The sequence below is a fragment of the Dromiciops gliroides genome, chromosome 1 (assembly GCF_019393635.1).
Source record: "Dromiciops gliroides isolate mDroGli1 chromosome 1, mDroGli1.pri, whole genome shotgun sequence".
NCBI classification, from domain to species: Eukaryota; Metazoa; Chordata; class Mammalia; order Microbiotheria; family Microbiotheriidae; genus Dromiciops; species Dromiciops gliroides.
This window is the reverse complement of record NC_057861.1, coordinates 238,800,865-238,828,481: the sequence shown is the minus strand read 5'-3', so window position 1 is coordinate 238,828,481 and position 27,617 is coordinate 238,800,865. Positions and strand designations below refer to the sequence as shown.

General features: G+C 39.7%; 1 protein-coding gene across 2 annotated transcripts in view; it reads left to right on the top strand.

The window, feature by feature from the left end:
* OSBPL1A (oxysterol binding protein like 1A) overlaps positions 1-22,245 on the top strand; it is a 316,892-nt gene extending 294,647 nt beyond the window's left edge. Inside the window, exons 21-28 of one of the 2 annotated variants that reach the window (XM_043969582.1) lie at positions 973-1,080; positions 1,585-1,674; positions 1,926-2,052; positions 4,091-4,207; positions 5,454-5,577; positions 7,827-7,917; positions 12,547-12,573; positions 20,931-22,245. In XM_043969582.1, coding sequence (XP_043825517.1) covers positions 973-1,080; positions 1,585-1,674; positions 1,926-2,052; positions 4,091-4,207; positions 5,454-5,577; positions 7,827-7,917; positions 12,547-12,573; positions 20,931-21,033 — 787 coding nt within the window. In that variant the 3' untranslated portion in view covers positions 21,034-22,245. The remainder of the gene's footprint in view (positions 1-972; positions 1,081-1,584; positions 1,675-1,925; positions 2,053-4,090; positions 4,208-5,453; positions 5,578-7,826; positions 7,918-12,546; positions 12,574-20,930) is intronic. The other variant, XM_043969592.1, reaches the window with a different exon arrangement.
* The last annotated feature ends 5,372 nt before the right edge of the window (positions 22,246-27,617 follow it).

Sequence of the window (27,617 nt, the reverse complement as noted above, 5' to 3'; positions counted from 1 at the left end):
GAAAATATCAGCATAACTGCCCAATACCAATGATGACCTTCCATATGTGTTGCTTTTCCCATTAGACTGTGAACTGTTTGCAAACAAGGACTGTCTCATTTTTCTATTTATATCTCTTGCACTTATCACAGTGCTTTGCACATAGTAAAAACTTTAATAAATGCTTTTATTCATTTATTCACTATACTGAAAAAGTCTAAAAACGTATCACACTCATAGACCTCCCACTCTTTTCTTTGGAGACAGTCTTATTCTTTGTAATTTTGCCATTTCACTTGTGATTTCTTTTAATCCATTTACATTGTTATAGTCATAGTATTTATTGTTTTCATGTCTCTACTTACATCACTCTACATCAGTTTTTGTAGATCTTTCCATGCTTCTCTGTATTCATAATAATAATCATTCTTTAACAGCACAATGATAATTCTATGGCATTTATGTTCCACATTTTTATAGCCATTTCCCTTTAGGTGCTCATTTACTTTGTTTCCAGTTCTTTGTTATCACAAAAAATGCTACTAAAAATACTTTGCTCTAGATGAAGACTTCCTTCTTATGGGTGGCTTCCTTGAGGTATAAGCCTCATAGTAGAATCCACAATCCCTTCTATAAACTAACTTGTTTTCTTTTGATGAAGAAAATATTTTGTGCACATTACTTGGTTGTTAAATGTCATTGTGGAAGGCCTAAGTTTTTTTAGCCTGCAGAATGGCATTAGCACTTGGTTAATCAAAAATGCTAATACCAATCAATGCTAAATCTTCCCTCTTATTCACAGCTGTTTGTTTTTTACCTTGATTAGAGTGCTAGTTTTAAACTTCCTAGGCTGTATCATTTAGAGGAGACTAGCTTGTTATATATTCTATGATATTTTCTATTATAAGGCAGTGATTGATTGGCTAAATCAAATAACATAATATTTATAACATAATATTCAATTACATCATAATTCCTCCCTTAAATTTATAGGCACAATGAAGCCTATACATGGACAAATCCTACTTGCTGCGTGCATAACATTATTGTGGGTAAACTCTGGATTGAGCAGTATGGCAACATGGAAATCACAAACCACAAGTAAGTTAGACTTTTAATGACGCCTAATGGTAGATCTGAGAGCTTCAGAATAGAATAGCTATGGTGGGAATTGATGAAAATATATAAGTAACAGCAATATAGTGATAGTGGAAAGAGGGCTGAACTTATCAGTGTTGGGGCACTAGGTTTGCATCCAGACCCCAACACTTAGATAACTTTGTAACCCATAGGTATTTACCTCCTCTCTGAGCCTCAGTTTCCTTAGCTGCAAAATCAAGATAATAATGGTTACACTACTTGCCTCCTAAGTTGTGAAGAAACTTCTTTATAACTCTGTTAGGTAAATGGGAGCATTTGTTATTATGTTAAACAAATAGATCCAGTCCCATCTAACTTCTTATTATCACCTTTATTATCCAACTTTTAATATTATTGTCCAGGTAAGTCTGTTTGGACAATTTACCTCATTCTGTGACATGTCCTTAATAAATGTTTGCTCAATAAATATAGATTGGTCATCTAAATTTGATGTCTTTTTCATAGAACTGGGGAGAAATGTATATTAAACTTCAAGCCATGTGGCCTCTTTGGAAAGGAATTACACAAAGTTGAAGGCTACATTCAGGATAAAAGGTAATTATTCCTATTTTTAATTATGGACTAAACAGGGAATAGGCTTCCACATTAAAAACAAATCATGGGGGGGGAAAAAAAAACAAGAACAAAAAAAGAAAATTGTGAATAAGTTTACGAGGACAACTTCATGCCAAAGTGTTGCAAGAAGTTGAAATGTAGTTTGACCTTCTGTCTGTTTTTCTGACTACCATAATTGAGAGCACAGCAGATCCCTGGCTCCTTGTGGTAACACTAGCCTCTGTTTACAGCAAAAAGAAGCTGCGGGCCCTCTATGGGAAGTGGACAGAGTGCTTGTACAGCATTGACCCTGCCACCTTTGAGGCTTGTAAGAAGAATGACAAGAAGAATGCAGATGAGAAGAAAAGCAGCAAACAGGTAACATTGCATTCACAGCAACATCAGACACTGTCATAGCCACCTTGTTCTCTTCACAGGCAAGATGCAATTGGACCATGTGTAAAGTCATGTTCACAGAGATTTCTTCTTGCTACAGTTGCATGTTTCCTTGGATCTTTTTCTAGCACATAAATTTTAGCCAGGAATACATTAGATTTTGACACGTTAGGACATACCCTTTAATAGGGTATGGGGTGATTTTCACCTCTTTTCATCAAAAGTCTTGGAATATATTTAGAACTTTTATCTCATTGAACCTGGAATGGAAAAGTTCATTCATTCAACAACCACATAAGTGCCATCCAGCACTTGTGCCAGGTCTAGCACTAGATGCTGGGCATCCAAAGACAAAAACCAAATGGTTGAGAGGATTCAATGAGATAATGTATGTACAGTGCTTTGAAAACCTTCCAGCAATATAAAACATGGTAGACTAGAACCAATGAGGAATAGAGAGGGGGAGAGAGAGACTAGTAACAGCCACCTTAGACTGGATTTGGTTTTCTCTCACCCTTCCTATTGTATTATTGGGTCCGATCTCTTTTCTCTGAGCCAAAGCTGGAAGTCTCCTTCTTGAACACTGAGATCTCTCTTTGCACCTCATCATGCACTAGTGCCTCTCAGAGCTGTGAAAGCTGTCCAGCAAATAGCCAGATGCAAAGAGGAGGAGCTCCCCCTAGAGGCAGGTCATGGTTCCAATGTGCTCCAAAGCAGAAACTCCTGGAGCTAATCCCAAGAGGAGGAGCCAGGCTGGGCCGGCATCAATCGTGCTGCTCCTCTTCAGAGTCAGATAGCCAGGGAAATTTGGCCTGAGGAAGAGGAGCCGTACTAACTACCTTCTGATTTTTGAAGGGTTTTTGTTCGACTGCTGGGCAGAGACCTGCCATGACCCTTCTGAATGTGCTACTAAATAACAGGAAGCTAGCACTTACATAAATAACACTTTCAGGTTTGCAGAGTTCTTGCATGTGGCCTTCATAGCAGTTCTCTGGGAGTTACGTACTGTTATTAAACACATTTAAGAGATGAGCAGGCTGAGATACCCAGAATTGTGACTTGCCCAGGGTCACAGAGCTGTCTGAGGAAGGCTTTGAACTCAGGTCTTTCTGACTCCCAAGCCTCTGTAACACCAAACTTCTTTAAACAGCATTAAAGAGCAGTTGGATCTCCCTGAATGAACCAAATTCAGTCAGCTGGTTGACACCAACTAAGATCAGATACTGCAAGGCCCGGGGCAGGACACCTGGACAGTATCTTTCTGCAGCCAAGCCAAGGAGGTAGAGAGAAATAACGCAGATAGGTGGCCCAGCAGGTATAGGACAGGATGAGCAAGCCTACCAGGAAAGCCTTAGTGCTCTGATGCTTCATCATAGTGTAGAACTGACCCTTGCTCTCTCAGAGGCTGTGCTGGCAGAGTAGAGGTTGTGACAGGAGACTCCATATCTCTCTGCCCTCTAAAGAGCTGCCTAGCTAGGGGGGTTTTTGGCCATGTTTGTTTATTTATTTTGGTCTGCGGTAGCTCCAGAAGACCCTCTACTAAAACATATACAGAGGAGTTTTAGTCTGCATCAATCCACACACTAGATTTTTTTTTCTCTCTCTCTCTCTCTTTTTGGCAGGGCAATGAGGGTTAAGTAACTTGCCCAGGGTCACACAGCTAGTGTCAGGTGTCTGAAGACAGATTTGAACTCAGGTCCTCCTTAATCCAGGGCTGGTGCTCTATCCACTGAGCCACCTAGCTGCCCCTACATGCTAGATTTTAAACATCACATTTATTAACCACCTTCTATCTGCTGGGTGCTGGAGGCGAACAAGCTAACTGAAACATAGTCTCTGCCATCCAGGAGCTTGCAGTCTAGACATTTAGAAGAGATAAGATGTTTACAAGGGCACCTGACAGATGAAAGTAATTTTGCAAAAGTGTTTTGAAATAGTTCAAAATACCGTATAAATCTGTAGTAAAATTTCAAAAGGTAAAGTTGCATATACATTTTGCTCATATGTTTGCTTCTTACAGATGGGCACTTCTGAGGAACCGGATGAAATGCCACTGCCAGACTCTGAAAGTGTGCACGTCATCCCGGGAAGTGTTTTGCTCTGGAGGATAGCTCCAAGGCCTCCCAACTCTGCACAGGTTAGATCATGATTCTTCATCCTCTCCAAACCCTGCATTTTGCAGACAAAATCATTGAGGTACAAGGGAACTTAAATGTCTTTTCCAGCATCACACAGATAGTTAGTATATGAAGCAGGATCTGAACCCAGGGCTCTTTGACTCCCAAGTCTAGGACTGTATCCATTCTACCACACTGCCTTTACGATTATTTAACATATAACCCTTCCCAGAAAAATTTGCATTGCATAGACTAGACAGTGAGTCTCCAAGAGCAGAACTTCATACACTGTAGCATCTGGGTGGAAAAGGTACTTTGGAGTTGATGGTGAAAGTCGGGAGTGTTTTCCCAGCACCTAGTTCATCTGCCAGTGGAAAAGAAAGGCCAGCCCTGGTAATGCCACTTGTCAGGCTTGAGCAGCCCAACCTGTATGAACGAGCCACTGGCATGGAGAGAAACAGTGATTTCCATGATGAAGAGGAAACGTAAATGTTTTTCCTAATTACTATCTATATATTTTGGGTGCAGCATGCTCATAGAATGCTGGACTTGGAGCCAGAGTTCAGATGCTTCCTGCCAATGGGATCCTGAACAAGGACATCAGCATTTCTGAACTTCTTCTCCCTCATATATAAAACGAGAATTATAATACCCCTCATAGGATACTGAGGAGGCTCACATAACATAATGTGACACATCTGGCCTCAGACACTTACTATCCGCATGACTCTGGCCAAGTCACCTAACCTCTCTGTGCCTCAGTTGCCTCATCACAACATGAGGATAATACCGTCACTTACCTCCCAAGATTGTTGTAAGGATAAAATGAGGTGATATCTGTACAGTGCTTAGCATAGTGCCTGGTACATAACTTTAATAAAAGCTTGCTTAATAAATGTTTGCTCCCCCTCTTTCCTTAGAGGACTTTGAAAACCTTTCAAGCAATACATACATTTCAACTATTATTTTCTGGGGAGAACTTTGGTTCAGAAATTGGGCATATTGATCAACAAGTACTTATTAAATATTTGCTATGTCCCGGGCACTGTGCATAGTGCTGGGGATAGGAAGACTGACCTTAGATCTCTGAAGCTGAAACCCTTAAGTGAATTAGATTTAATTAAAGAACGTATAGATGTATCCTCCAATTTAGTATTTTTAACAAGAGTATTTCTGCTAAGTAAACATCGCATATTAGGGACTTATCATTTTGTTTTCAAAACATTTCTTGCTGTGCATAATTTTGTTCATTTTTCCTCCTTTCAGATGTATAATTTTACTAGCTTTGCTATGGTTTTGAATGAAGTCGATAAAGAAATGGAGAGTGTGATTCCTAAGACTGACTGCAGGTTACGACCTGATATCAGAGCAATGGAGAATGGAGAAATAGGTAACTTCTGAGAACATTAAGTAATATCACTGATTATTTGTATGAATAGGGGCCCATTATTTTATGTTTCTTCTAGGTATTTGTTTAGCATCGTACTTAATGTAATTGTGAGATTTAAAGATATTCTCCAACTTTTAAAGTGGACTTTGTTAATTTATAGAATTATTCATTACTAGTGTGATTTTACTTATAATTAAATATATTCCATATGACTGGAATTAGAATACAAGTCAGAACAAATTAGGAAACAGCATCCTTGCCATCCCCAGGTTAAATTTTTATTACTTCAGGACATTTTTTCAGTCCTCTACTAAAATCCTTCTCCAATGCCTCATTGTTTGGGGGAGCTGATCCCTAATTGTTGAAGGCTGTGCTAGTAGAATGTGAGCTCAGTCAAGTCCTATCAAGCTGGCAATGTGTCCATCAGCAAATTCTGTATCTAATGATTAGCCTTCTTAGGGTTGGGGGTAGAAACTCATCGCCAGAGGTTGAATAGCAGGTGACTGACGAATTCTTCTGGCCACAGGGACTGATGAAGATGGACTCCCAAAGAGTGGATGGGCTTGATGACAGGAGCATTCACACAATGAAATGACAGGATTCTGGAAGTGATAGATTCTGGGGCTATTTGTATTTCCCCTGGCAGCCCAGTTTAAGGACAAAGGAAGGCTCTATTCCTTAGACTAAACCTTGGAGTTGCTGTCAGAAGAAAAGAGACCTCAGAGGTCACATGGCCCAACCCTTGTCTGAACCATGCATCTTATCTAAGGCATCACAATGAGCTGTCATCCAGCCTTTGCCCAATGGCCTCCAGTGCTGAAGGAACCCATTATCCTTTGAAGCCCTCAATTCCTTTCATTGATGGCTTTAAAATTTTAAATTTAATATCTTATTGATGTATTTTGTTTTTAATGTATAAATCATTTCTCAACATATTCCACTTCCCCTAACTAGTAAACCTGTACTTATACCAAAGGTTTTAAAAGGGGGGGGGGGATTTCAGCAAAATGAACCAATGCACAAACCATGTTTGTGTGTATGTATGGCTTTAATCATTAGGAATTGTATATTCCTTATTGTGAACTAAAATCTGCCTTCCTACTGATTCTATTCACTGGCCCAATTCTGGCCTCTGGGGCCAAGCAACAGAAATCCAATTCTAATTTTACATAATGTCTCTTCTCTTCTCCATAGAGAACTATCTCTAATTTCTTTAACTAGAATTCCTTTGGCACAGTTTGGAGAACCCACTACTCTCACTTTGCCACTGCTCCTCCAAAAATGTGGCGTCTTCAAATGGACAGAATGCTACAGAATTAGCAGTAATTAATTATAATTATCAACCCTTTTTATTTTAGAAATTTCCTCCAACCATGTTATCTTTGTATTATTATGCCAGATAATACTTTTAAGAAAACCTTTTAATTCAACATTTATTTAATACCTACTATGTGCAAAGCACTAGGCATTCAAAGAGAGATCCAACAGTGACCCTGCACTTAAGGAGATTACATTCTAATACAGGGAGGGGACAAGTCAATACATAACTGTAGCATGAGCAGGAGTGGGATAAGGGTGCTTGCAGGGTCAAGGCCAAGTGGTCTCAAACTTTGTGGTCTCAGGACCTCTTTGCACTCTTAAACATTGTTGAGGCCCTCCAAAAAGCTTTTTTATTTCCGTGAGTTATAGTTATTGATACCCACCATATTAGAAATTAAAACATCTTAGGGGGCAGCTAGGTGGATAAAGCACCGGCCCTCAATTCAGGAGGACCTGAGTTCAAATCCAGCCTCAGACTCTTGACACTTACTAGCTGTGTGACCCTGGGCAAGTCACTTAACCCTCCATTTCACCACAAAAAAACAAACAAACAGAAATTAAAACATCTTAGTTATTATTATGAAAGTAGTTTGGATCTCAGAGAACCCCTAAAAGGGTCTCAACAGCCCTCGATAGGGGTCCTTGAACTATGCTTTAAGAATTAGTGGTCTAAGCAAATGACTGTGAGGAAAGGGAGGAGGCAGAGACTCTTGAGGATGGAGGGAGGAGGCAGAGATGGTGGCATCCAAGATATTACACTCTACAAGGTCTCTACAGTCAGAGACCTTAATGGAGTCTCCTTTTCATACAAAGTCAATATTTTTATGTGTCCCAAATTTTCTTCATGACTCTTCAGTGAACTATTTGAAATATTTCTTTGTCTCTAAACCGTGGTGAGTTGCTTATGTTTTTAAATGCTCTTTTTTTAGATCAAGCTAGTGAAGAAAAGAAAAGGCTAGAGGAAAAACAAAGAGCAGCCCGCAAAAATAGGTCCAAGTCAGAAGAAGACTGGAAAACAAGGTGTGTGACTATAAGGGGGTGTATGCATTTGTCAGATGTTTTTAGTGGGTGAAAGGTAATGTGGCATAAGTGCTAGAAAGCCAGCCTCAGCACAAAGACGATCTGGGATTCTAATCCCATCTCAGACACATCCTGGCTGGCTGACCATGGGCAAATCACTGAACCTCTCAGTGCTCTAGGTAACTCTCTGAGATGCTAAGTTGTGGAGAAGGTGTCAGGCTGCATTGGTAGGAGAAATGTCCTTCCCCTGGGAGGTCCCTATACCAGTGAAGTCACAGGTCCAGCCCCCTCCCTATTTTTAGCAGCAGAGCAGATCCAGATGAGCATAAAAGTATGGCTGGTCCCCCCCCCTTTGGAATATGCACAGGCACCAGGTTTCTGTCTCATTCTAGTTCCATTTGTGCTTTAAAAAATAAAAAATAGCTACTGACCAGTGTTCACCAAACCGTTTGCCTTGACACACAGCTTTTGAACCATGTGTGGGGGAAAAGGGAATAGTGTGTCTCCTCAGCTTTTACAGTGCTCCCTTTTCTATTTCCTTTGGTTTCTGGTGGTTTGAAAATGCTTAGGAAAGTCCACATTTGGAACTTGAGGAAAAGAAAAATGATTTCTAATGGCTGGCCCTAGCTCATAGAAATGGTCATTATCTGGAAAGGGTGATGTACTGGTTATTTTGGGAATACTGACGATCATCACAAGTAAATGCCTAATTAAATAATTGTTTTGCAAATTGACAGTTATTATAGAGTAGAGGATAAAGCACTGGGTTTATAGTCTGCTTATAGACCTGGCAATTCAAGTCTTAACCTCAAACACTGGTGATTATGAATGGGCAAGTCACTTAATCTCCATTTCTTATTCTAAAAGATGGAGACAACAAAGCATTCCTCATCTACCTCATAGTTGGTGATCAAAGTACTTTGCAAACCGTGAAACTCTACATAAATACGAGCTAAGTAGAACAAATTCTACCTTTCCTCAGTAGGAAAGGAAACTAATGCTACAGCTGCAAACCCTGTCGTAGCTAATTAATGAGTACTCTTCTTATCATTTCCCACATTCCTATAATGCTCTTATAGTTCAAAAGAAAATGGATTTGATAGATGACCAAACCATAATGTACCATCTTGAGTTCTGCTTGGAAACCGAAAGAGCAAGTAAAGGGTAAATGTTTTGACTATATTTGTTATTGTTGGCCCTTCTGCCTTGGACTGAAGGATGAGGACTAGAACCTCTTTCACTTTGATAACACTGTAGGATAAAGAGAACAGAATAAACATAATTTTCCCAAATTGGAGGCTCTATGGAAAAGGACTCTAATTTCTGGTCTAATTGGCCTCAGTTTGGGAAGTACAATATGTTAAAAGTATGTTGTCTTTTGATCAATTTTTAAATTTGTTTTTAAATTTTAATTAAAAATTTTTCCAATTTTTGAAAAATGTCAAAATTATTTTAGAAGCTTTTTTTTTATAGAAACAGACTCTTTTGTTCTCCAGGGAACCTTAGAGATCATCCAGTTTCACCCTTTTCCCCTCTATACATGATGCATTCAAGTCCATGAGAGAAGTGGCCTGCCCAGAGTCCAAGAAGTGCTCTGCAGCCAAGGCACAGCTCAAAGCCAGGTCTCCACTCCAAGCTTAGCACTCTGCTTGCTTTACCACCACAAGGGCATCCTTCGCTTGGCCCATTTTTTTTAGTCTTCCAGTCCATTTTTTTTAGTCTTCCAGTCACAGGATCCTAGAAGAGATGTCAGGTGCCATCCAGCCCGACTGTGATTTTAGATGTGAGGAAGCCAGGGCCCAAGAGGTTGAGAGACTGCACCAATGCCACTAGACAGATATGAGAGGCAGCATTTTAACCCATGTTCCCACACTCCAGAGCCAGTCCTCTCTCCATTATATTATACTTCTTCCTCATGTGTGCTTCTATTTCCCTGTGGAAACCTTACTTTTGAGATGAGAAAAAAAATAATAAATCATTTGGCAGTACTTTTATTTTGAATTTTATTTCTAAAATCCACCACTAATAACAGTATTCCTAATATAGATCTTTATTTTCCAGTCTGAGCTCAAACTCTGTAAGTAAGGGGTTGGTTAGAGGTTATTCCTGTCAAATAGGAATTGCGAGCGTTGAGAGCTGAGAGCTTGTTGACAGCTTTGCAGGAAAAAGACAGTACACCCAGAGGGGTGCACAACTCTCTTTCACCCAGCCCTCTATTTGGACCTTTAGGATCCATTAGGAATATGCTGTTTGTTATATCCAAAAATGATACCATGGGCCCACTAGCTAGCCAGAGGACGTACACTTGGAGTTAGTTATCTTAGCTACCCTCAGGAGCGGTGTTAGATTTGCACACTCATGGGACCAGTCCCTTTTGGAACCAACAGCATGCAGATCCAAAGAAGCTGACCTGGCTTGGTAACTGAGTCTGTGAATGGATAACACCCTAGAAGGGGGTTCTTTTTTAAAAGAAAGCTTTCTGGGGGCAGCTAGGTGGCGCAGTGGATAAAGCACTGGCCCTGGATTCAGGAGTTCCTGAGTTCAAATCCAGCCTCAGACACTTGACACTTACTGTGTGACCCTGGGCAAGTCACTTAATCCTCATTGCCCCTCCAAAAAACAAACAAAAAAAAGAAAGTTTTCCTTTTAGAAAGCTACCAACTTCTTTCTACAGCACCCCTACCCCCAGAGGCCACACTTACTGTCTCTTCTTCATTAGTACTATGTTGAGACTAACAAGCCCAAATTCCATTAATTAGAAACTATGAACAGAGCTCTCTCTCTGATGTCATGATTGGAAACGCAGTTCTAATGAACTAGATCCAGAGCACCATGAAGAATAAGACCAGGGGGCAGCTAGGTGGCGCAATGGATAAAGCACCGGCTCTGGATTCAGGAAGACCTGAGTTCAAATGTGGCGTCAGACACTTGACACTTACTAGCTGTGTGGCCCTGGGCAAGTCACTTAACCCTCATTGCCCCACAAAAAAACAAAAAAAACAACAACAACAACAAAACACACACACACACACACACACACACACACACACACACAAAAGAATAAGACCAAATACTAGATGCAACATATATTTGCCTAGAACAGGATAATGGATTATTCCCAGTTCCTTCAGATAGGAAACAACCCATGATGACAATTCTTTGGTCTCTATCTTGTGTTGTCTCTCTTCATAAATCATGTACATTGTTCCTCATGTCCTGTTTCATGTTTGAGAGACACTCTACCATGAATAATAAGCCATGCAATATACACCACCAGCTGCTATATTTGTAGGCACAACATCAGGCTCTGCACCAGGCCTAGTGAAGCATTAGGCCTGTGGGACTCAATTATTTGTCTTGTGGGCTTAGCTCAGGCATTGCTGAGCTTGTCCAAAATGAGGGAGAGAAGCCTGGCACTCATTACTGTCAGTCATTACTACCAATAAATGCTTTTTTGTCTCCCTTGAGAACACGGTGTCCACTCACCTATAGACCAGAGTCAGATATTTATGGGAAAGCCTGCTTTCGGGCTGGCCACTTGTTCTGATCCAGGTAGGAATAGAGTTTATCTGAGGAGATCAAGGTGGTTTTTGGGAATACAGTTGGTGGAGCAAGGTGGTGAGAGGCATCACATTTGGTAGAGGAAGGAAAGGGTTACAGTCTGTTTGAGGCACCAATGACAAAGCAGTTCTGGGTATTATGGTCCTGAGATAATTAGGAGTATTGTTGCTCTTGGGGAACAGAATTGCTGCTTTAAAAAAATTTTTTTTTAAATTTAATTTTATTTTTGCGGGGCAATGAGGATTAAGTGACTTGCCCAGGGTCACACAGCTAGTAAGTGTCAAGTGTCTGAGGCCAGATTTGAACTCAGGTGCTCCTGCATCCAGGGCCAGTGCTTTATCCACTGTGCCACCTAGCTGCCCCTAGAATTACTATCTTATAAAATATAAAGTATTATGGAGAGGTTAGGAGGCCTTGGAGTCTGGGGACCTGGGGTCAGATGTCAGCACTGGCACATACTGACTCTGGGCAAGTCACTTATGTCCAGTTCCCTGGAAACTCTTGTAAGACTTTTGCAGAACAGCCACTGGCCTGTTTGGGGAGAAATTTCCTCAACAGGAGTTTCTACACCATTGAAATCACAGCTCTGAACCAATATTGATGTATATAGGCATAATTGATCTAGGACTGCCATGGGCTTGGTAAGTTTTTTCAATAAAAGAGAAGTAAAGGAATCTTCTCTTTTGTCTTCTCCTCTCTGTTCCTCATTTCCCTTGGACTTTAGAAAGATCACTTTTGGGAATCCCTCAGTTTGGGACTGATAAAAGCCTGTTAAGAGCAGTTACGCAAACCTTTGTCCACAGCCCAGGACATTAAATAGCTCTGTAGAAACAGTCAGAGATTAGGCAAACTTTAGAAAGACCACACTGATTTATATCAAAAGACCTTAACCAGGTGGACTTGCAGGGAATTTCTGACCCTTAGGAATCTCTGCATTTGTACATGAGGAAAAAAAGGTTCAGATAAAACCTATCCCTCAGTGAGTGCATTTTACTGGATGTGGCTTTTGAATGTCTCGTTGCACTGATGACTGACTGACTTTCCCCTACCCTCTCCATTTTAAAACAGAAGAAACCCCATGGATCAGGGTCCCAGGTTGGATAATTTATGATTGCTTGTGATGGCCTTGATTTTGATTTGCCTGCTCTTTGAAGTGGTTTACTTTGCTAGGCCTAAGTAGTAGAGTGTGTTTACTCCCTCTCCTTTTGAGATCAGCAGTATAACTGTGCCCCTTGTTTTAAACCAAAATCCTGGGACTCTTGGCAAATGCAGCTGTGCTGAGACTTTCTTCACTAACTTCTGTGATTTGGGAGAAGTTCTGCTTTTGATGTGAAGCTTTTAGAAGCTGGTTATCCTCAGCTTTACCCCACTGCACTATCTTCTCTGTGGCTAAGAAAATAGAGATATGTACAAATCAGGTTCTCATTTTGTGTGGAGCTGATTAAAGAGAACCTGAGGTAGATATTGAAAATTTCTTTAAAATAGTCTCCATTTGGGGAACTATCTTCCTTGACGTGTAGCTCAAAATTTATTCTTTTTTTTTAAAAAGAAAAGACCTCTTGAATGAACAGTTCAATTCAATTAATATTTTAAAGCACCTACTGTATTATACTAAGTCACTGTGATAGGTCCTGGGGGTACAAAGACTGACTGAAATAAAATCCTGCCCTCATGGTAGGAGGTGCAGACTACAATTTAGATCAGTAAATGCATGGGGATTTGGGTGAGAAAGAGCATCTGCTACTGGGAGACTCGGGCAAGGCATTTTCTTAGGAGACACAACTGTGGGAGGGCAGGGGGCGTTCTAGATTGGGCCTGGATGGGGAGATGGGGATGGAGGCAACTGATGGAAAGTCAGGGAGAGTGGAACAAGAATGCTGAGCCACCTGGTAGACAGGAATGTAGAAAACGAGAACGGGAGTAGCGTGAAGTGTCAGACAAGGTGGCTTGGATTGGTTATCAAAGCTTTAAATGCCAGGCCCAATTTACATTTTTTCCCAGGGGCAGCAGGGACTATTGAAGCTTTTTGAGTAGGGGAGTCACGTGACCAGAACTGTGTCACAGCATCAGGGCTGGAAGGGGCACCAGAGGCTACGTAGTCCACCCCAGAGGTGAACAGTAAACCCTCCTTCAACTTCTCTGACAAGTGGTTGGCCAGCCTTGCTGAAAAGCCTCCGTTGAAGAACAATCCACTGCTTTTTAAAGCTGTCCCCATCCTAGTTTGTAGTAGGATTCTGTGGAGAAACAGAGGAAGAGCCCCTGTGGGCAGGTGGGCAGAGGAGCAGCAGTTGAGTAGTGTCCAAGGAAGTACAAGGGACATTCAGGGATAGGCAGGAAAAGTTTGCTATAGGTAGGAGAGAAGATTATGTGTCTGAAAAGACAAACATTTCAGGTTCTTTTATCAATATTTAAACATCGTTGTACCTTATATTGAATAAGTATTTGCCTAGTCTTAGGGTTGGCTTTGGCTGTTTTGAAGTTTCGATTTGTTTTTGGTTTTTTGCATGAGGGTGTGTGAAACAAGGGATTTAACTATTGTCATTTATAGGTGAATGGAGTGATAAAATTAGGAGTAGAATCTATGCATATTATTCTGGGACTATCTTATAAATAATTTTCAAAACCTGTCAGATAAAAATTCCATTGAATTTGAATTTGCTACATCTGTATTCCTCAAAACCAGTTGGCCACCTTTCCGTAACCACTTTCTGCTCTTGTCCACATTAATAAACAGAACTCACACAGTCCCATGCAGCAGCACAGTTCTCCACAGAGAGGTTCTTAGAAGAATTCAACAGAAAGGTCACAGAGAGAATGGCATTTAAAAAATTTTTTCTTATACCTATTGCCTGATTCTCATTCATTTTCATTTAATAGATTTGGTAAATTTATCTAATAAAAAAGTCTTAATAAACTTAATTTAATAAACATTTATTAAATGATTATGTCCTACTATACTTATATCTTAACTATACTTAGTATAGTATAAGTATGTATTGCTAAGTACTCTGCTAGGCAAAATAAATGTCCTCAAGGATCTTAATAGTACATATGTAACCTAAGCACACCAAACACAAATGATCATTTCATGCCTCCTTCACTCTGCTTCCTCTATCCTAAGGAATGCTGGGGGGGGAGGGAGGCAGGGAAGGAGGGCAGAGACATGGGGCACAGGCCTGGCTGCCCTGCCCGTGGGTCTTGTGAGTTAGGCAGGCCCATTAAACTTGACTGCTAAGTAAGGGTATGTAAAGAACTAAAGAGCAGCAGGGGAGGAGATTGGCACAGGAACAGAAATGACCTCGTAAGAAGCAGCTTATGTACTTTGGGAGGAGGCCGCAGGGGAAAGGGGAAAGAGAACTCAATTTAGAGTCAGAGATCCTGAGACTGAATACTGGCTCCTGGGTGACTTAACCTTGCTTGGCCTCAGTTTCTTCATCTGTGGAATGAAGGACTTAGACTGAATGGCCTCTAAATTCCTCGTAGCTTTAAATCTTAAGATCCTAAGGTGGACATCGACTGAACAAAGGGAACTTGGGGTGCTGGTGCTGGAGCTTCTGTTGTATTTCCTCAAGCCGTGACACAGGATTGGGACATCTGGGCTAGCCGTAGTCTGTGAACCTTTTGGTAGATTTGTGCTCCTCCTCAGGACTCTTCTTCTTTCAGTGGAGTATCTAGTCCTTCTTTTTCTTCAAGCAGTCTTCACATATGATCTTCAAGGTCTTCACCATCCTGGTTTCCCTCCTCTGCATGCTTTTCACCTTGTTGTTGTTTGACCTTCGTTCTCAGAGAGGACCATGACAGATGGCATGACTTGCACTGAATTGGATTAAAGTGAGGGAGGACTTTGCAAAGTCACCAGCCTCACTTTCTCTTCTGGAGCCATCTGGGTCCAATGGCAAGATATATTATCAGAATGACTGGAGATGGCCCTAGATATTTAAGGCAAGTGGGGTTAAGTGACTTGCCCCGGGGTCACAGAGCTACTAAGTGTCCAAGGTGAGATTTGAACTGACTCCAGGGCCAGTGCTCTATTCACTGCTAGCTACCTAGCTGCTTAGCTGCCGCACCTCCATCTTGTTACTGTTACTCCTAAAATATATTACCCATAATAAATCTTGGAGTGGCCTGAGCACGGTAGAACATAGGGAGACTCTCCAACCTCTAGTTCTGGATGCCTCTTAAAGCAGCCCAAGACTGCATCTGTTTTTGGCTGTCATAGCATCCTATTGATTCACTGTGCTTGCAGTCCATTTAAACTCTCAGATCTTTTTGAGATAATTCCTTTTTTATGCAGGAGTCTTAGAAATATTAATTTCTTCCTTAAGATGCTACCTGTTCCAATGATTTACTCCATGAACCAAATGATTTTCATTTATCATTATTGTAGGAAACTAACATCATATCAAGAGATCACTTATCAAGTTTAAACTGTACTTTAATAACAAATCACAATTTTCTTGTAAAGGTAGTGGTCTTACCTGGGTTTTTTTTTTTTAAAAAAAGGTTTTGTATTTTTACACCAGTTAGGAGGGAAAACTATCATTTTGGAAATAATATTTTTCTTAACATTAAAGCTGAGTGGAAAACAATGGCCTTAACATTTCCACACCCTAAATTACAGAACTTGTGACTCCTTTCCAAGTGTTAGAGGGAAGGCCCCCTCCACTCCATTGGATTGGATTAGGCCGGATACCATTCGTCTCCATTTATCTTTCCTACTCTTGCCTACCACCTGTCTACCTTCTCTGTGCTCTTTATAAGATTCTTCTGGAAGGCTAAAGCAGGAAGGGGAAGAACAAGGAAACAAAACTCAACCACTGCACTGTGACTCAACCAGAGCACTGTGACAAATGTTGGGGGAAATAGAGTAGAGATAAGAACAGTAATAATCACTGGCATTTATAATACAAACTTACATAAAGCTAACAAAGGGTGTTCACAACCACCTGGTGTGAGGTGGGTGCTACAGATACTACACTTTCCCTTTTACAAATGAATCACCTAAGTCTCGGGGAGGATAAAGGCCCCAGAGAGACAGAGAGAGAGAGAGAGAATTTGAGTGTAATTCTTCCTGACTCCAAGGCCAGGATGTTTCCTGTTATTCTGTGTTGCCTCTTCAGTTCTTTCCAAGGTTTGAATAAGGATGTGAAGATTGCCCATTTGAACAGCAATTTTAGTGGTGAGGAAGCAAGGAGGTGAACTATATCCACTAGAAAATTATAAATTGTTGTCTGTGTTAACGTGACTTCTTTCTAAAGGAGGTATATGCTTAATGTTAAAAGTGTCTCTCAGTAGAGCTTAGGAAACCCACAGCACCCCAGAACATTTGTTTAAATTACAGGTTATACTGAAGCCACAGCTCAGAATCACATTAAGCTCTGTGGTTCTTCAAATAGTCACTTGCTAACAAACTAATCTTGTTAAAATGGGATAAACTTTCACTGCTTCCTGTCAATCAATAAAAGTACTTTACCCACATTTACTAGTCATATGGTACAAAAGTGACTCTTGAATATTTTCTGAACAGCCACATTTTCTTGTACCCCCTGAATCATCATGCAGAACTTTTCCCCAATTGGATTTGACCATGTAGGCAAGCCCTTCCTCGTGAAATTTAGACTCAGCTAAAGGATTGGGCTATGATAAGGTGATAAGAGCTTCTATTTGGATGTCAATTTATGGTCACAAAGCACTTTACATACTTTTTTTTGGAGGGAGGCATTGAATCATCCCAATATTACAGCTGAGGAAATTAACATTCACAGAGCTTAAAGAACTTTGGCTAAAGGTGAGTGCGCAACCTGGAATTCCAAACAATGACTTCTGAATCCAAGTCTAGTCCTTGCTTTACTACTCTGCTTAGAAAAGGCATCATCCAGGGGAAAAAAAATTTACCCAAAACATACTTTTAAATTTGTTAATCTTAACATTTTCTACTTTGCTTTCTTAAGTCTAGAAAAATCACAAAACAATAAATCACAGCCCTGATCTGTAAAAAAAAAAAAAAAAAAGAAAGAAAAAGAAAAGGCATCGTAGAGAACACAGGAATAACAGTGTTAGCCTGTTTATTTTTACTCAGAGTGGATTTTAATTGTTATTGTCTTCCGTAGTCTCAGTTACTAAAGAGAATTTAAAGTTAGACTTTATTTTTCATAGAAAAAAATTAATTTGATTTAGTCCCTTGGACTGTGAAATCATGCTGCTAGTGTTAAGAACTATGTTTGTTTGATGGTTGCTTAATTGATCTTTTTAGCATTGACCCCCAAATCCCTGAAATTTAAGGTAAATATTTTATCCTTTCTCTTGTTCTCCATCTTTGCATTCCAGTTTTCCCTCTAACCCTGACCTTCTGTCCATCTCTTTTACAGACAGTTCATAATCTCCCTCATGCTTGCTTCTCTCTCTCTCCCTCCCTCTCTCTCTCTCTGTCTCTCTCTGTCTCTCTCTGTCTCTCTCTCTCTCTCTCTCTCTCTGTCTCTCCTCTCTCTCTCTCTCCCTCCCTCCCTCCCTCTCTCTCTCTGTCTCTGTCTCTCTGTCCCTCCCTCCCTCTCTCTCTCTCTCTCCCTCCCTCTCCCTCCCTCTCTCTCTCTGTCTCTCTCTCTGTCTCTCTGTCTCTGTCTCTCTCTCCCTCCCTCCCTCCCTCCCTCCCTCCCTCTCTTCCTCTCTCTCTCTCTCCCCTCTGCTCTTTCTCTCTCACTCACACAAACACACATGATTTAACCCTCATACCTATTTGTGTAGAGAAAAAAGAGAAGGCCAAAGTCATTTAACATCTCTGGGTTTTGAGAGGATTGAACTAGATGATCTCTGAAGGGTCCTTCTGCCTCTAAATCTAAGGTACATCAATCAGTCAGCCAACAAGCATTTATTAAGTGTTTACTGATTATAAAAAGAGATCTGAATAATTTTAAACAGCACTCTGGTATTTTGGGACCACTGGTAATTCAGGCATTGTTACTTCATTGTTTTTAACGGCTCTAGACTTTTAGTTACCCTATTTTCTAATTCTTCATTACTGCTTTTCAGTTTACTCCTGTTTTCATAAACCACTTTCTTTACAGACCACCTCACCGATATTACCATAGGAGATGTGCCTGTGAAGCAGTCTCATTTCCTGCAAACTTGATGCAAACCCCTTTGAGTCCTTTATTGTACCTACTTCTTCATGTAGAAGAGGAAACATGTAAATGTCATGATTAAAGCCCCACTATTGTTACTAGGCACAGGCTGCTAGAGTGAGTGAGTAAGTGAGTGAATGGGTGGGTGAGTGAGTGAGTAAATGAATGGGTGGGTGAGTGAGTTAGTGGGTAGGTGGGTGAGTGGATGTGATATACACACACATTGAAAATTACTTTCAATCCAAATAGAAGTATCATATTTCTTAATGTTCTGATACTCAAACTTAGCTACACATGAGACCTAATTTTGTATTTTGCTAACTCAGAGCTGAATGAAATGAAATAGTTTATTTTTGTTGCACATTTGTGGAAGTGTTCTGTGAGTTGATGCTTCACTTTTATCATGTACTTATACTGTAGTTAACTTGATTATCAGTCTAATTATAAAGGCAGCAGTGGATAGTAATGGAATTTTTCTGCACAATGGCCTTTTTACTCTCCTACAGAAAATTTACTTTCTTTATATTTGCAGAAATTAATTGTAGTTGCCTAAAATCTGTTTGCTTTACCTGATCCCAGACCAGGAGGGGAAAGGAAACAGACATGGACTAAGTAGCCAAGGGTAGCCAAGGGAGGCAAACTTGACAATTGAAAAAAAGGGCAAAGGATATCCATTTTAAGATATCCGGGAGCTGGGGGAAGCTAGGTGGCACAGTGGATAAAGTACCGGCCCTAGATTCAGGAAGACCTGAGTTCAAATTTGGCCTCAGTCACTTGATACTTAATATTTGTGTGACCCTGGACAAGTCACTTAACCTTCATTGCCCCTCCAAAAAAAATATATCTGGGAGCTCATAGTTTGTTTTTTGAAAAGCAATTAAACTAATATACAAGCATAAAAATCAGACTAAGCCTCTTACAAAAGTGGTCATCAGAAAGTCAGGTTTGACAAGCTATCACTGTTCCATCTCTGCAAATAGTTAACCCAATGCCCTAGGTTCTTACTTGTTTTGTTTATGTTAGACAATCTATTTTGGGGAAGTGTTTCAAATATTACCCAACTTTTTCTTCTTGAATGCTTAGGTGCTTTTTAAAACCATCGTGAAGAAATTTTGAGAGAAATTCTCATTTTTATTAACATATAGACTTAAGTTGTTAGTAGCAAATCTCAATACAGATAGATTCCAAGAGCAGGTAGTTCAGTTCTTCCTAGCACCCCAAGAGTGTAGGTTTTCCAAATGGAAAAGAGAGTATCTTCTCCATTGGAAGGATTATCATGGTCAGGATGACCTAAGAATGCAGTTAGAGCTGAAGAATAAGAGGGCAGTTTTAGAGCTGAAAGGTGCCTTTACCAGGGAGGTTTACAGGGTCATCTGGGTGTGTTGCCTTTGTATGGAGTTATTTTGGGCTACAGATTTCATGTTATAAACTCTGGTTAGAAGACTCCATGATGATGCAGGTGGTTTATAAAGATGGGGAAAGAAAGTGGAGAAAACAAACAAAGCAAAACCATTCATTCTGGCAGCTCTGCAAGACTGACTGGCTTGTTGTACCATACACTAAACTATGAAGCACTGGGGAATGGCTGTAATCCTGCCCCCAACATTTCAACTGGGTTACTATCCCTCTAGGAAGACCACACCTGGAAAGGAGGAAATCAGTACTAGTTTTTCAAATGCTTAGTCATAGGGGGCAGCCAGGTGGTGCAGTGGATAGAGCACTGGCCCTGGATTCAGGAGCACCTGAGTTCAAATCTGGCCTCAGACACTTCACACTTATTAGCTGTGTGACCCTAGGCAAGTCACTTAACCCCAATTGCCTTACCAAAAAAACAAAAAAAACCCAAATGCTTAGTCATAAATTTTCATAGTTCTGTTCTCTGAACAAAGAAAATTTTAAGCCAGTGCTTCAAGGATTCCTATATGCCAGTGGAGGTTTGTTGTATTTGGGGGGTGTATTGCTTGTGGTGGTTCTGTGTTTTGGCAAGAAGTTAATCTGCATGCTTATAAATTGTTTCACTTATTCAAATCTGCTTTGAAGAAAATACTTAACAGACCCTTTAACCTGACATCTTTGTCCAGATACAAAAATTATTTCTGTTTTCATATCTTTGAAATAACACTTTTGCAGCCATTTCTAAACATGGTTTATTTAAATCAGGGTGAACAATGTCACTGGTTTTTCAAGACTGCTTTTGTGAACATTGACATTTCTTCAAATTAAACTTCAGTCTGGATCTACAGCAAAGCAGTTTTGAATTCTAAAGTTTAGTGTTTGTTTCATTTTGAGTAATCTTTCCATCACAAACCTTGTCCACTCCTTTTATTCCAACAGGTGGTTCCACCAAGGGCCCAATCCCTACAACGGAGCACAGGACTGGCTTTACTCAGGCAGCTACTGGGACAGAAACTACTTTAATTTGCCTGACATTTATTAAAAACGCAGTCAGGACCATTGGTTAATCCACAAATCAGTCTTAAGTCTGTGTTTCTAAAGGATTTTTTTTCTTTGTTTTTATTCCTCTTTAAAAAAAAAAAGGAAAGTCTGCCCATGAAAATTTGCATTTCATACAACTAGTAATTGGTGGCATTGGTTCTGAAAGACTTGGGGAAAAGAATAGTTTTGCTACCTGAAAATACTCACTTGGGATACTGTTTTATATAAGGGGGAACCTGTTAGAGAATCTGATTTTTGTAGCTGTTTCTACCATGTGTGTTAAAGGAAATTGCTACTCACACAGAAACTCTAGGTTTGTGGAAATAAGTTGGATTCTCAAAGCAGGTTATAGAGGTAGTTTTTTATGCAAATATGGTAGATGTAACAAAGGAGTCTTGAGAACACACCCAAATGTTCATGTGGTCAAACTTAAAAAAGGATATGACATTTTCTAAAGATTTACTTCATTAATTAAAAAAATAGCTTTTCTTTCTATTAATTCCCTCCTCTTCACCCATTACCCTGACCTCAAGTCCAGAATATTCAGAATAATTATTATTGATTTAAAATTTCTCAAGGATTAAAATGGTTAATAAATAGGCAAGGTATTTTATGTTTACTCACTTCAGTGCAGTGTATTGAATTTGCTTTCACCTCCTGTAACCAGTCTGATTTTAAGGCATCAAAAAATATTTAAATTATACAAATTTGAATCACAAATGTATGCTCCTAAGAAATTAATTTTTTGTTAATTCATAAAAATTCACTAGAAATTGTAGGATGTTGACCATCAAAAAAAAAGCCTTTTAAAATGTCAAGTTCCATTGGTACATACCACTGGACAAATTAAATTGCACATGTGTATGTATTGTAAGTATCAAACTATATTAAAAAAAAGGAGGTCTTGTGCATTTCAAGTGTACAAGGCACCCGTGTACTCAAGATATGTATGGAGACCTGTTGTACAGTAGCTTTGCCCCTTTAATTGGGGTACATTAAATCTTGTGGTATTTATATACACATATATATACAGAAAACATATATATATATAATATATACACACACACACACACACACACACACTAAACTGGGACATAGCTTAGGAGTGCTTAAGTAGCTCCTGCAAAATGTTTTAATTGCTATCTTAAAGTTAACAGGTGTTATAATAAAAAAATTTAACTGCTGCTAAATAAAGACTTTAGAACATTCCAAAGATGTGTGGTTTCTTTTAAAATTGAAAATATACCCTACTAACAATGACTCCTGTTATCATTTTTCCCTTTACTGTTCTGAGGCTACCCCATTTGTATAGTAGCTAGCAGTATCGGCCATTGTGAGCTATGCAGTGTCAAATTACAGCAAATTCTCCTGTTAATGGTTAACAGATTAGTTCTAGTAACACAAATGTGAATTAAATATAAACTAGACAAGTTACACTTGAGAATTTAAATGTTGGTTTAGTCTTCTAGTTGGGGAGCCAGTTTATAAAATACATGTGACTAACAGAGTTGGTGGAGTGGGAATGGTTAGCCTTCTTCCCCCCACATACATGCCATCTCGTCATGTAAGTTGAGCTCCATATTTGATCTACGACTAACTTTAAATAAAGCATTAAGTATTCAATTGCTCGCATACCTTCTAAACTACAGAATGTCTAAGTCAGAAAAAATGAACAGGAAAGCAGTGCAATGCTTGCATGAAGTTTATTGATATATTATTCATGGTGGTGGATTCCACCTTGAACGTTGTCTCAAACAGCATTTTCGGCATCTGTTAAAGGGAATAATGTACATATTTAATGCTTAAATTTAGGCATGATACTGAACATGTTGAAATGGGTGGTGGATTACAGATCCACAGTTCTCATCCACATCTGTTTCAAGAATGATTGATTAGTCTTTATTTAAATTACCTTGGACCCATGCTTGGTTGTAGGGATGTTAAACAGCCTGTTTTCATGCTAAATCTGGTATGTTATCAATTGATAGAAAGTGTGATAGAAAATAGATTATTTCAACCTTGGCTTACATGGACCTAAATCATTAGAGGTTACTTTGGGAAATAGTTATCTGTATGGTAGCACACTATGTGCTGTGTATGTCTGCGCACACACGCACAGACACACACACACACACCAATTTAAGCGAAGTGGGGAAGTGGCATAAATGCCTCCAACTTGGGAAGATCTAGGTTTTTCAATTACTACCGGGCACAGGTTTATTTAACAATTAGCAAATGAATCCACATTTTCATATACCTTCAGGTCTCTAGTCTGAAACTCATAGGTAACTTTCTATGGTTCCTTCTCAGCAGGGTCAAATTCAGTGGTGGCATTTTTTTTTTTTTGAAGGGTATGGGACATAACTACCAGATCTTCAAATATGTTCAGTGGCCATTACAGCCCTTATAAAAGAATCCTGGTAACACTTTTCAGAGTATAATTAGATTGTTCTACAGTGCTCTATGTAAAGGCTGGGCTTGACTTTGTATCCCTCTGAATGACTAAAGCCTGAAAACATAACACAGATGTTATTCAGGGTGACTTTTTTTCCTTCAAAGGATAGGTCATCTGCCTCTTAATAAGGTCTTAATCTTTTAAGAGACATCTCACACTCTGGCTTATGGACATTTAAAATTTGGATACTGAACTATTCTTTTAAAATATGTCTATTGTGAATTATACTTTCAGGTTAAAAATAAAGTATCTATTAGTCTTCTCCCTATTCTTCCCTCCCAAGGTTACCACAGTGTAAGAACAGTGTGATGTCATACTCATATTAAGCCCAAGGAACTTCATCTCACTCAGAATCATCCTGATTTTCTAAGTATGTGTTTTCATTTTCACCGTGTGATTTCTCTCCTGTCATTGATGTCTCAAAAACAATTACCATAACCAATACCTTGGTTATGTTACCATTAATATAAGCTATCTGCTTCATGGAAGGCATAGAACTAAAATGAAAGTTTCTAACAAAAATTCCTAATGGAACACAAATTGATGAAATAGGATCACAGCTCTTGATCAGGAAAGGCCTTCAGGCATCATTTAGGCCAAGCCCCTCAACTGTACAAATGAGGAAAGTGACACTCAAAAGAGAGCCAGTGATTTACCCTTTTGCCCCACGAGCATCTGTAAACTCAGGTTATCTGACTCTAACCCCTCTGCTCTTGGCACTGCACCACTGCTAACTACTTCAAGGACCCCTGATTTCACTAATGTAGGAATTCCATCCATTGACACAAAGCATGACCTCTTTTTCATCTTGGAATGCAGTGTTCTGATTCTCTGTGGTTGAAATATTTCATCACCTGGTAGCCAAAATTCTAGTGATAAGCCTAGGTGACAGATAACATTCGATCAAGCCTTTCCAAGTTGGTAGAGTCTGCCAGAACTTTTACTTCACTTAAATAGCCTTCAATAATTCTTCATACAAGACACTGGAATAGGGCTTCTGTGAATGGTATGGGTATTGGAATGGATCATTAGTACTAAACCACAAATTTAATGCCCACAGGAACAGTCCTAGGAACCAGCAGAATCCTCTCCCAGCTCAGCTAAGGGCCAAGAAGCTCCTCACTTGGTAGGATGACCACTGATGACATCTTTGGCCATAGTAATCCATGAAACGATAACTATGAAATGGCCTATACAGGGGCAGCTAGGTGGCACAGTGGATAAAGACCAGCTGTGGATTCAGGAGGACCGAGTTCAAATCCAGCCTCAGACACTTGACACTTACTAGCTGTGTGACTGGGCAAGTTGCTTAACTCCCATTGCCCTACCAAAAAAAAAAAAACGGCCTATATCATCATCTACTGCTAAGGTTATGGTAGCTGACTATAAGCAATAAGAACAGTGTGTTAAAAATTAGTTTTTTGGGGCAGCTAGGTGGCGCAGTGGATAAAGCACTGGCCCTGGAGTCAGGAGGACCTGAGTTCAAATCTGGCCTCAGACACTTGACACTTACTAGCTGTGTGACCCTGGGCAAGTCACTTAACCCCCATTGCCCCGCAAAAAAAACAAACAAAAACAAATTAGTTTTTTGACCATGATAAAGATTAAAATACTTATAATTTAAGTGAGATACTTGGCCAATGACTGGGTGAACACATAACTGGTAGAAATGGGTCATGTCACTGTTGACATTTTCACTATAAATAAGCTCTCAAAATGAGAGGGACTAGAAGCTACCTGGATGCAGGGCTCTCGGGTTCTCTTTGGAGATAAAGGATATAGAGTTAGCTTTAACATGAATTTCGAAGCAACAAGAAAAAACAAGTCACTGAGCACTTGGTCACCCACATTGTACTGCTCAGGACAAAGATTTGCTAAATGACATAATGAAGATTATTATGGATTATGCACCCACAGAGGAAAGTGAGGAAAATGCTACAAAGAACTAGGTAAGGATCTCCAAATTAAAGCAACTTAATGACTTCGGTACAAACATGACCATGGAAAGACGATGAAAAATGTCTTTAAAAGTAGTTTGGGGGGCAGCTAGATGGCGCAGTGGATAGAGCACCAGCCCTGGATTCAGGAGTACCTGAGTTCAAATCCAGCCTCAGACCCTTGACACTTTCTAGCTGTGTGACCCTGGGCAAGTCACTTAACCCTCATTGCCCCACCAAAAAAATAAAATAAATAAATTTTTTTTAAAAAGTAGTTTGGGAGTAAAAAAATGAAAGGTTAGAGGCTGGTAGACTACACAGATGCCTTACACCAATACATCAAACTTTCTTTGCAAGAGAGTTGAAAGGTGCTGGACATAATTAGTGCTAAATTACATGACAAAAAAAATGAAGTTGATTATATTCTTATAGGAAAGGATAGGTTACTGATGACAATTTCCAAATTGACTATCTGTATACAGACTAGTGGTATTAGAACATTTATCAGTCAGAATCAAATCAGAAAAACTAAAAAGTTGCTATGTCCAATTAGGAAGATCCAAATTGATAGAACAACGTTGAAAATTGTGAACTTGATCAAAGAACAGTACTGAAACATCATTTCTGAAGGTTTGACCAATTCAAATCAAGAGTCATCATAATAAGGCCTCCAAAAGATCCTATAAACCACCTTAGCCATCAAACACAATATCTTTGATAAGTAGGGAGGTATGTCAGTCACAAGCAACATCAGTTTAGAATTTAAACTTATTTGTAAAATCTTTCAAAAGAGGATGCTAGGTAATTATGGGCAATACCATTGTATAAAGCAGCAAGAGACAGTAGGGAGGGAAAACATTTTCAAAAAATTTGAAATCAAATTAAACCAGATCGTTCTGAATGCATTTAAGGACAAAGGTGAGAGGACAATTATCATAAGAAATATGGGGGGGGGGGACCTGTCAGTATTTCTATAACTGTTTTCTTGATCAGTGACAGTGAAGCCACTACATTTGGACTCTAAAACCAGTCCCCTGATATGCTACATGAGAAAGTAGAAATGGCTATAAAAAAAATAAAAAATAGGAAAAACAGCTGGGCTAGAGTAAGTACAGAAGAAAGTGCTGAAAGATGACCCATAATTGTGAGGATGTTGAAGGATCAATTACCAACCTGAAAGTGGGAAGGGTATCAAACCAAGCCCTTCAAAAAATTACATAGCTTATTACCAAAAAGAGGAAAGCTAAAAATTACTCTTAAGTATTCCCATCTATATGCTTACTATTTAATCTAGACAATAAGAATGATCTATATACATCAAGGACATGAAGAAAGGCATGAAAAGGGAATAGGTAAGTTTTCACAAATGACACTCTGAGACAAACCACATCTTTAAAAGCAGATGTTGGGGGCGGCTAGGTGGCGCAGTGGATGGAGCACTGGCCCTGGATTCAGGAGAACCTGAGTTCAAATATGGCCTCAGACACTTGATGCGTACTGGCTGCGTGACCCTGGGCGAGTCACTTAACCCCCATTGCCCCGCCAAAAAAAAAAAAAAAAGCAGTTGTCTAAGAAGACTTCAAAGCCAATGTCAGACATTAAAAGGGGGGAGGGGATGATTTGCTAATGCAAAATTTAACCTTAAAAAGATGCCCTCCGGGGCAGCTAGGTGGCAGTGGATAAAACATTGGCCTTGGATTCAGGAGGACCTGAGTTCAAATCCAGTCTCAGACACTTGCCACTAGCTGTGTGACCCTGGGCAAGTCACTTAACCCTCGTAGCCCCGCAAAAAAAAAAAAAAATGCCCTCCAAAAAAAGATGTCTCACATGCAAATTTTAAAATCATAAATGATAAGATGAATAAATAAAATCATAGAAGATTCCTTGAAAGATGCAACAACAGGGGCAGCTAGGTGGCGCAGTGGATAGAGCACCGGCCCTGGAGTCAGGAGGACCTGAGTTCAAATGTGGCCTCAGACACTTAACACTTACTAGCTGTGTGACCCTGGGCAAGTCATCACTTAACCCCAATTGCCTCACCAAAAAAAAAAAAGAAAGAAAGAAAGAAAGATGCAACAACAGAAATAACCATAAAACCCTCCATTATCACTTAAAGCATAAAGTATGAAAACATGCTTGTCAAAAGTTACTTGTCATTGTTATGAAGGACATCCAGCACAGAGTTCCAATTGA